This window comes from Megalops cyprinoides, chromosome 20, assembly GCF_013368585.1.
Source record: "Megalops cyprinoides isolate fMegCyp1 chromosome 20, fMegCyp1.pri, whole genome shotgun sequence".
Taxonomy (NCBI): domain Eukaryota; kingdom Metazoa; phylum Chordata; class Actinopteri; order Elopiformes; family Megalopidae; genus Megalops; species Megalops cyprinoides.
In genome coordinates, this window is record NC_050602.1 from 5,587,687 (window position 1) to 5,598,632 (window position 10,946).

At 41.5% G+C, this 10,946-nt stretch overlaps 1 protein-coding gene across 1 annotated transcript; it reads left to right on the forward strand.

Moving 5' to 3' along the window:
• Positions 1 to 468: 468 nt before the first annotated feature.
• LOC118795779 (procollagen C-endopeptidase enhancer 2-like) lies at positions 469 to 10,554 on the forward strand. Its single transcript, XM_036554507.1, has 9 exons — positions 469 to 796; positions 1,116 to 1,224; positions 2,361 to 2,616; positions 4,322 to 4,446; positions 4,992 to 5,128; positions 5,858 to 6,021; positions 7,390 to 7,473; positions 8,340 to 8,507; positions 9,618 to 10,554. The coding sequence occupies exons 1-9, from the start codon at positions 726 to 728 to the stop codon at positions 9,746 to 9,748; spliced, it is 1,245 nt and encodes a 414-aa protein (XP_036410400.1). The 5' UTR covers positions 469 to 725; the 3' UTR covers positions 9,749 to 10,554.
• The last annotated feature ends 392 nt before the right edge of the window (positions 10,555 to 10,946 follow it).

The following is a 10,946-nucleotide window of genomic DNA, read 5'->3' on the forward strand; positions in this document are numbered from 1 at the left end:
CTACCAAATTCAAACCGACGCGGTCACTATGAAATAAGTGACCTATAAGTCACTAAGACAGCATTTCGAGAAAACCCCTTTTGAACATACTTCAATTTAAAATGTGCATTACCACACCGTCTCTCTTATATTATGCTTAATGGTATTGTCAAAGAGGACAGCATTAATCAATTAACAAGCCTCTTCTGTTTCTAGCACAGAAGAACAACGGTCGTATAGTGGCTACACTCTAATGAAAAACAGTACCACGTTTCACTGTTAAAATGAAAATGAAAATAATTACGCAGCACTAATACGAATCTATAAACAATATAATGGGATCATAATTACAGATGTATCTACATCAGCTAGCCTAAAGACCGCATTCCGTTTTACCTAATTTGGGATTGCATTGTGAAACCTGGCATTACCGTGACTAAAATCACCCACACACTAAAATCCACTCCAGTTAGTCAGGTGTCCATCCGGAAAAGGAGCAAGATTACAACCTTCCTCACGTTCATTCTGTTCTTTTTTGATTTTTTTGGGGGGAAGAGGAGGCAGTAGACAGCCGCTCCCTCCTACTCTTCGGAACAAACGTTATATTCACATGGTTCACATCGTGCCCAGAGAAAATCCCTTGAGGAACTTCTGACTACTTTTTTCCCTTCGCGAAACGACAAACTACTGTGCATAGTGTTGCGCGCCAGGGCAATTTCGTTAAAACGGATAATCTGACGGTGACTATGCGGAGTATCATTTGCCGTATTTTGTGTCCGCTGCTGTTCACGTGGGTCCATGCGCAGTATCAGCGGAGGTACTGTGATTTTTATGTGCATAAAACTTTTCGTTTAAACGCACTGAGAGATGATCAAAACCTTCGCCCAGCCATTTATCCACTGGCAACTGGAGTTTTCGCTCTGACGTGGAGTTGGTGCTATTAAGGGTATCGGGGGATAACAAACCCATCGTAATTTAAGATTTAAATACACGTTCATACAGAACGTGCGCTGGCGTGGTCCTTCAGCCGCCCGAAGTTATTGACACATTTTCATGTTGAAACTTCACTGTACATATAAAGTTTAAGGAGACACGGGAAAAAGTTCATAATTTGCTAACGTCCGTACTGTTTTTAGGCCCGTATATCCGTGCGGTGGAAACCTAACCGGGGACTCCGGCGTTATCGGTAGCGAAGGATACCCGGGGGTGTATCCTCCCAATTCAAAATGTGTTTGGAAAATTACGGTAAGCAACACATGGGTTGTTTTGCCTTTTATTTGTTTGCATGTTTGTTTATACTGTGAGAGTTCAATACAACGCGAAGTATACTGGACCGTTCACTCGCACTTGAAATGACTGAATATCCTTGCTTGCTGCGTTGAACCTTTTTCAGCAGTAGAGCAGTGATCAGTGATCTGTTAACTCCATTTTCAGTGTGTCTACGTGGTACATATTCAGCCCCCTGAAGGTATATTGTCGATACCATTTGCGGTCCTGGAAATATTATGGGTCTGTTCTTTTAATTGCTAAGTTTTGTTATAATGTAGTTTAATTCCAAGCGAGGAAATTATTATTGTTGCCTGTTGTTTTATTTTATTAATACTGTCGTTGTTACGAATAAACCTGAAAGTATCGACAACAATACTATATTAAATGTTAACAATATTAAATCACGTGGCATTGTTTTTTTTTTTTTTTTAGTGAAGTGTTTTGAATACAGGATTGTCATGCTGGGTATGCTTTATATATCATGGGGTTATTTCAAAATGTTACAACAAGAGTCACAGCTTCTACACCAGTGAATTGCTCTCTGAATGAATCGATGTGTAGGAGCCTCTACAGTGGTTTACAGTTGCAGAGACCAGGTGGTCATTCAGCGTAACCGCTATGGCGCTGTGTATTAACTACAATGGTGTTATGTTCAGCAGTTGGGAGTTGGGCAGTCACTGAAATTAAACCAAAATATTGTACAAGACGCCAAATTACTGTGAAAAATGACCGGCTTAAGGTGGTAAAGACAAAGGTAAGGACAAAGTGCCAAGGTGTCCACCATGTACCACAGTGTTTTAGCCAGCACATCCAGTTATAGGTAAGACACACTTCTGAGTACAGGTGTCAGTGCTGCAAATATTATCATATCTAACCAAACCATTAAGGCATATGTTTTAGCCAAATTTATTATTTTACGTGTTAAAACAGTAGGGTAGCATTTTTTATGAGTGAAATTCTTTTGTGTAAAATGAATCATTTATATATTTTTTAAAAGTGGACATTCTGTCACAGAGCCCAGACATTACCTGCGACAGATTTGTTCATTTAAACATTGCATTGTAGTGTCTTTTAATGCTGATGTGTTCATGTGTTCATGTTTTTTTCTGCAGGTCCCTGAAGGTAAGGTGGTTGCCCTCTCCTTCCAGTTCATTGACCTGGAGAGCGACCCCCTGTGCAAATACGACTATGTGGACGTGTACAGCGGGCATGCCAACGGGCAGCGGCTCGGCCGCTTCTGTGGGACCTTCCGGCCTGGTGCCCTCGTCTCCAACACCAACAAGATGCTGGTGCAGATGGTGTCGGACGCCAACACTGCCGGAAGCGGCTTCCTGGCCACGTTCTCCGCTGTTCTGCCAAATGAACGAGGTGGGGGGATGCGCAACATGGCCAGCTTTCCATCACCTCTCTGTGAACGAAACAACACTCCACTCATGCTGCTGTTTGTGACTGAGGTTTTGGCATATTTTGCCACAATGCAGAGACCGCTGAGGGTCTACTAGTGCGGTGTTACCAGATTCTGATCCTGGCATATCCTTGTGTATGCTGGATTGTTTGGTTTGTTGGTTTGTATTATTGGATTTGATGAACTCTCCACTGAGTACTGACTTCAATTAGATACCTCTTGAGAGTTATATCCTTGGAGCTTGCCAAAAGAGACATCACTGCAAAAGATTTCCTTCAACATAATTTCATTTCCTGACGCCTCATCAATGTAACTAATAGATTACTATTCTACTTTATTCAAAGTAGTTAGTTTTTCATTTTGATTATCATTATAGGGCTTAGAAGAGGTATTAAATGGGCCTGCTTATGAGCGTAAGTACTGTAATGAATATGGACATCTGTTTACAGTATTTAATAAACACCATATAAAACGTAATGAAATAAGAGCTATTGATACTAAACTTAGCATGCACAGTACTACATCGAGTCCAGGATTTGGGAGCACTTTACTTGGGAGTGTGTCAGTAGTGTCATATTTTTGCATACAGGTTCAGTATGTACACAGCTCCTAACATCCTAGACAGGGGTATCCAGTACTAGATCATGGCAGAGACAGGATGTTTATTGCTCTCAAATTAAACCCGCTGCATGTCAAACAACACTTCATGTAAAGAGTATGGCATACGGTGCACTAATTAACTAATGAGGTGTTAGGTCTGTTGCTGATTGAGTGAAAATGCAAAATATTCAATTCTCTACAACAGCATAGTTTTCGAGTATGTGCGGGCCAACTGGCTGGCTATAAAGGGCCTGAAAAATTTCCGTTTCAGATTTTGTAATGATACCAATTTCAAGTCTTGTAATCATGTATTTCAGTGGTATTTAAAAGCTGTTGCAGTTATTGTATGTTGCAAATTAAGAACTCAGTCTAGTTAATCCTTTTCGGGTACACAGAAATATTACACGTGCCTTGACCACATGCCCTGAATTCTCAGGTCTTACTGCCAGTGTTGTCTTTTTTTGCTAAGCGTATTTCTGTCACCAAAAATTTCCATAAAACCAAATAAAACAACAGAGTGAAATGCTCTCAACAAGGGATATGCAGTATAAAAGATTTTTTTAATCTGTATGGCTGTTTTGGGGCTTAGCTAAACTCTGTTTCCCATTCAGAGCACAGAGGTGGATGAGTAAGAACAAGATTGTCGCCTCAGTGGAAGATTTCACAGCAGGACTCTGTTTTTCAGAGTGTCGGAGGAACACGAAGGAGCCAAGCTGTCTCTGATTCGCCAGAACTCAGCGGTGTAATGTTTCCTCTGTGACACTCACACTTTATGTGGAATTTTAATGCCAGGGTGTACCTTGTGTTTAGATGGCTAATAGACGGTTTGGGTTCATCTGGACCAGCTGTGACCGAGGCCTCTCACTGGTCCAATTCAGTTTCAGCTAGCTGTTGAATTCGAATACGAAGATACTCAATGTCAAACAATCCAAGCTTCCCTGCTTAGCAGCCAACAGTTTTGAGAAGCATTCTGGCCTCTGTTACGAGACAGCTTAAAGGGCACCCAGGGTTTTTTCTGGGAAAATGACTGGTAGTTCACTTTACAGTGACAATGCCTTTGTCCTATAGGGGATCGGTACTGTGGGGGACGTCTGGATAAACCCTCAGGGTCTTTCAAGACCCCCAACTGGCCAGACAAGGACTATCCTGCTGGGGTCTCCTGCTCCTGGCACATCATAGCACCTCGAAACCAGGTGAGACCAGAGACTAGAGATAACAAAGACAAACTGAGGTAACTCACTGCTGAAAGAATCAAATGTTCAAACATAGCCTGAGAGCAGTTTATTTTGCTGGTGCACACAGGATAACATTTTATTCCACAGTGGTCTGGACAAAGATGAACCTTTGATCAAATCAGTGTCTGGTGTATGCTGACAAAATAAACTGCTTTTAGAAGCATGTAGTATGGGGACAGTTGGTGCATTGTATTATACTACTTTCTGCAACTGAAAAAACTGAATACTTGTTTGTTTCTTTTTTCACTTCAAATACTGCACAGCCAGTGGTTTTAGAGTGATGAACCGTCCATAGTCATGTATCAGAGGATGAGCAGTGAGTGGACTGAACTAGGTGTAACCTTGAGATAATGGCACTATGAAAAGATTAATGGATCTGTAGTTCTATTGTGTGTTCATTTTACCAGGGGTTTGGCTTTTTATCTTCAATCTCACAGTAATGCACTTTTTTTGTTTGTTTTGTATACAACATGCTCTGCTCCATTGGCAATCTGTCTTTGCAGATCATCGAGGTGAGGTTTGAGAAGTTTGACGTCGAAAGAGACAACTACTGCCGCTATGACCACGTGGTGATTTTCAACGGGGGGGAAATGGATGACAACAAAAGGATCGGGAAGTTCTGCGGAGACACCCCCCCAGCGTGAGTGACAGATGCAATGCCCTGCTGTGCCATCAGAGCCAGGCGATGGCTTAGTTGTTACTTCTTGATACTGTGTGATTATGCGGGCTATACTGGCTGTGTACAGGAAAACAGCAAAGACAGTAGTTAAACCACATTGCAGTATCATTTGTTATGTACACACTGCTTTACAGGCCTGTATAAATGATGGTAGAGTTAAAATCCTCCTAGGCCAGTTCCATGAGAAAATAACTTCCAGGTAAGGTGTGAGTTTGGACAAAGGTTTGTAAAGCCTTCTTGCAAGGGCCATTTACTCAAGCTGTATTTGGCACGTCTCACTGCATCCTCTGCCAGGGGAAACTCAAATGCTTGTTGACTTCTTCCAGAAAACATTTCATTATAATCTCCAATTACATACACACAGTAAAAGATAACTGTAAGGTAAGCTGCGGGGAAGCTTTCTGGGAACGGAATTTTATAAACTATAAACTATAACTATAAGCAGTATTGTTTGTTTGTAAGGACCCATTCCTTTATTGGTCTGACTCTGAGTGTGCCCTTATATAGGCAGCTTGGATGTGTACTGCCTGATGTCCCTTTCCTTGAAACGTTATTAAAGATTCTGTTAATAACCTGTTTGTGAGTTGTGGAGACTTCTCGTAGTAAATGGGACCTGATGCATCTTTGATGTTTTTACAAGGTTGAGTACCGCAGCGTGCTGACTGAGGTCACTCTTGCTTTTATTCCCAGCCCAGTCTTCTCTGAAGGGAACCAGCTCCTGATCCAGTTTCTCTCTGACCTGAGCCTGACCGCGGACGGTTTCATCGGGCACTACAAGTTCAGGCCGAAGAAGTTCCGCACCACGAGCGCCCCAGCAACTACAGCCGCCCCAGTGGTCACGACCATAGCCCCAAGTAGGTGGTACGGATTTTCTCGGTTTATCTTTGCCACCTGTTTTTGTGCTCCTTAATGCCTCCAAACCAGGTGTTCCTGCTCTGCTATTGCTATGCACACATTCTCCAACCCCTCATTTTTAGGTTTGAGTTGAATAGCTGTTTTCATTGCTGCCCGTAGTCACACATGCCTTGCACATACATGTAAAAAAAATTATGTGCTACTCTGAGGTGTGATCAAAGCATGTTTGTGGCATTCAGTTGAAGTGCACACAGAAGGGAAATTTAGGAACTGGGGGAATGTTTAAAAAGATGCGTCAGTTTGAGTTTGTTCCCAGACTGAGGATTTGGAGTTTCACAGTGTAGCTGATCTGCATTACTGATCTCTGATGCAAATGCCCAGACTGGGGACAGCTTCTGGTCCACAAGCCAGTTATCTGCATGCATTATCAGTGTGTCTGCCAAGTTGTCACTCAGACAAGATAATATATGGTGGACAGTCTCTGTCCCACCGGCTCCTGTCCAGCGGAAATAGTTGACAAAAGGCCTGGAAAATAAAAAAGGGGCATGAATCAGCTCATTCAGGCCCACTGATCAGGGCTCTTTAGTCTTCCTCTAGTGGTGAAATACTGATACTGCAGGAGCTGCTTGCTGAGTGAGTCAGCTAGTCAGTCAGAGAGTGAGTGTGGGTCATTGCATTTCTCAAGCTGCTTCTCCCACATACAGCCAAACGGAATGTGCTGCATCAAAAAACGAATTAAGACCATGCTTTTGGCAGCCCTCTGATGTGATGACATCATGTACTGACTGTCGCTCATTTTGGTTTACATTTATGCTTTCTCTTCCTCCCCCAGGAAGAATAACATGAGAACAGTGGCTTTATTTTTCTAGGATGTCTGCTTTGCACCTATATGTGTTGGAACAGCAGAAATAAACAGATGTAGCAGATTTACATCAGGACTCAAACATTTACATTTTTTCTCACATGCTGGTTCTGCAGATCAGTTTCCAGAAGGAGGCATGTGTAGAATTAACCTGTTAGAGCTGCACAACCTCTTGAGTTTTGCCAGTCACTGCCTTCATTAATATTATTTTTGTTTAATCATCAGATGTCTGTGTCCAGCCCTCCTTGCCTGGCTTACATTTGACACATTATTTGTTTATGCAGCTTGATTGTTACTAAAGTAATGCAGGTGTAGTTGTGTGATAAACAGCAGCAGTATGCAGCTATACTCAAGTAATTCAGGTTTACTAAAGTGAGTTGCATTCGGTTGCAGTACACTGTTCAAGGGTACAACAGCAACACAATCCCAAAATGTGCAGGAACCAGGTAAAAATGTTTGGGAGCACTGTAAAAAGCCACACTTACATGTACTCTTTCTGTTCCAGTGTTGAATTACTCGGCAGCTCTTTGCCAGAAGAAATGCAAGCGTGTGGGCACCCTTGAGAGCCACTACTGCTCAAGCAATTTCGGTAAGAAATTTACGCTTATCCATCAGGCGTGGAACATGAGTCTGGGTGCTCTCAGTGTTATAGACTGCTGTTTGGCTTGCACAGTGCCCCAAAGTGGTTCTCTGCACTCCGATCAAGGGCTTGCCCCTGGTGGGTCCTGCGCCAACCTGTCTGTGGCCTTCTGGTCTCCATCTGTGTGTCCCATAAGAATCCTGGGGAATGGGGATATATTTTGGAATGTTACATAACCACCCAGGTGTAATGAAGCAGGTCTAAGATGTAGATAAAAGTGCTGTATGATGGCTGGTTTATTCATGGCGTTACGTGTTAAGCTCCAGAGGTTGTTTATCACATGCACCTCATACATACTAATTGCCAGAGAGAACCCTTGGATTTGTGGAGGAAAAGCCTTCCATGGAATCACATGGGATGTTCTCTCTTGCAATGTAAAGGAAGTCCCCAATGGAAAATCTCACTTGGCAAATTAAGAGAGTTGCTTATAAAGCTATTTATAAAGAATTGATGCAGTTCTTTCTTGTGTGAAGTGGTGCCAAGGGTTGTTTTCACAAAACCTATCGTTCTGAGTGATCATTTAACTTGAATATCTGCAGCTTGAGATTATTTTACGCAATTAGAGGCAAATGAATAGCTGAAAGTGAACTCCAGGGAACTGTTTAGGTGGATGTGCCAAGCACGTCAGTGGCTGATTCAGTGGGCCATAAAAAGGACATTTATAAATGCTAGAGTGGGACCGTCCAAACAATACTATTTCTGTGTATTTTCTGTTTCCACAAAAAGTGCCTTGTAAAAGTGCATAAGAAGACTGATGTTGACCCTTGACCCTGTGACCGCTGTGACATCACCATCCGTGTTCCCTGTGTTTCCAGTGATAACGGGCACAGTCATCACGGCGGTGGCACGAGGAGGCAGTGCATACGTCACCGTCTCCATCATCAACGTGTACAAGGAGGGGACGCTTGCCATCCAGCAGGCGGGCAAAAATATGAGCGCCAAGATCGTCATCCTCTGCAAAAAGTGCCCCTTTATCAGGAGAGGTGGGTCTGCTGGGAGATTTTCAATATGGGGAGTGGTTAAGTTCCTCTTTATTAAGAGACGTGGGTCTGCTGAGAGATTTTGAATATGGGGAGTGGGTGGCCATTTCCTAATTTGAGGTGTCTTCACTGGTAGGCCACCCTTTTGTTTTTTCCCATAGCTTTTCGGCCAGTTCCTTATCAACCAACATTGGTTTTAAATATTAAAAACATTCCATTAATATGTTCATTAATATTACTTTTCCTGCATAGAAGAGATCACTTATCAGGTTACACATCCAGATACCAAAAATAATAAAAACTAAAACAATTAACAGTCCCAGTCATAGCTGCTCGTATCTCCCCACTATTCTTCATAAATATTAATATTCTGTGCGTGAATAACAGGTCTACGGCAGCAAATGAAGTCTTTGTGCACAAACAGCAGAGGCTCTCTTTCCCAGAATAACACTGAATGAAAGCCACAAAAGAAGTGATTTGTTTTGACAGCTGGAAGCAGAGTGTGCATGAAATACTCTGAGAATAACAGTAGTGCTTGACTAGTTTAGCCCCTCAGGCTGGACCAAGAGCACTGTTATGTTTAGTCCGTCTATCGCTACATCCACAGCTTGCCAAAAACAGAGCTTGACATTAAGTCAAAGGTCAGCTGTGAGATGTCAATACTGAATATAATTAATGTTACGGTGCTGTCATGTGGTAGTTAAAACTGTTTGGGTTGGATGTGCAATGTTTTATGTTGGGCTGTCACTGTATTCTAAGCATGTTGCTATAAATGGATCCCGAGGATAGTAAATACAGGTAGAAGTGTAAATTCTGACTATAATAAATACAATTTGTAGAGCTGCTTATCTCAGGCACATTTGAATCATTTCACTTGTATGTGTAGTAAGCTCCCTTGTTCAGTTTGAAAGACGGTGTTTATTACCTATAAACATCGGGCTGTAAACTCAACTAATCCCGCTCAAGGGGATAGCAGTACACTATCTGGGATTTAAACCCGCAGCTCTGTGGTCACAAGTCCTGTTCCCTAACCTCACTGCTACATTACAGCCTATATGAATGTATTTACCTTTCCACTGCTGAACTCATGCTCTTCTTGTCTCGACTCGCCAGGCTTGAATTACATCATCATGGGCCAATCAGATGAGGAGGGGCGGGGCATCATCGGCCCTCACCACTTCATGATGGCCTTCAAAGCCAAAAACCAGAGGATCCTGGCTGCTCTGAAGAAACAGCGCTGCTGAACGTATGAGAATGTTTTTCTGCTCCAAACAACAGATCCCAGACCCCACTCTCCAGCTGACCACACCCTAACTCTAACTCCTGGCAATGTGTGTAAAAAGATGAATCTGATCATGGGCCACTTTCTTCCTCACAATGCAGCACAGCATTCAGCATATGGTAAAATATGACATCCAAAATATAAGCAATGAACAAATAGCTACATATGTAGTATATTTTAAATAGTTAAATTAATGCCACATTCATGTGTTCAGTTTCACATTTAGTCAAATATATAATTTGACTGTGCATTGTACAATATATGTGTGAAACAGCACATGTGAAAGTGATAACAGCTGATATGTTCATTTTTTTCTAATCTAAGCAGCATACTTCAACGTGTATAATAATTTGGATTGTATATTTTAACATAGAGTACTTTGTTTATGAGGGTTTCTTGACTGCCCACACTGTCAGTCATCACACAAGGACAGGGCCATATTTGAGGAAAAAATCAGCACAGGGGTCAGCAGTGCAAGTCTTTTGGCTGAGCAGATCATGTGATTCACCTTATTGACTTAACGTGTATAAAATACAGTGCACTCTGCTTAGAAGAATCACTGATAATAGAATCAGTTGCTTATAATGGTCAAATTCTATAGGATAAGGAGGATACATAAACCCATATGAAACATTTTGCATTCAAGAATAAATCTTTTAAAATAATAATAATAAATAAATAAAATGATGGGCAAATACAGGTCCTTTAAGAGTGCTCTACACTCTCTGTAGGTGGTGGTTCAGAGGTCAAAACATGAAAAGCAATCTGTGTGGTCACGTCAAGTGCAATAATTTAAAGAACGGTTAAAGTATTTTCTTAAGAAATTATTTTTCTCTTGGTATAGTAGTTAGTTACATCCTTTTTGCCATCTTGTCTTATTTGTATTGTGTATGAAAAAGATCTCTATATATCCATTTTTATTGTAGTTATACATTTGATGTTTGCAGTGAAGTTAGAAACATGCAGTCCATAAAAATGACATGGCACATGTCTCAGAGGGTAAATGTCTATTTATATTAAATTTTTATATAACTGAAAATAAAATTATTTGCAATGTTTACTTTACAAAGTGTACTTGAACTGATTCTGAACACAAATGCAGTGACATACTTATTCATACCCCTGGTTCAATGGGAAAACATAATAAACAAATGTACATA

Coding starts and splice junctions, on each gene's coding strand:
- LOC118795779 (XM_036554507.1), top strand. CDS start 726: ATGCGGAGTATCATTTGCCGTATTTTGTGTCCGCTGCTGTTCACGTGG. Junction 6,022..7,389: donor GGTCACGACCATAGCCCCAA/GTAGGTGGTACG, acceptor TTTCTGTTCCAG/TGTTGAATTACTCGGCAGCT. Junction 7,474..8,339: donor CTACTGCTCAAGCAATTTCG/GTAAGAAATTTA, acceptor CTGTGTTTCCAG/TGATAACGGGCACAGTCATC.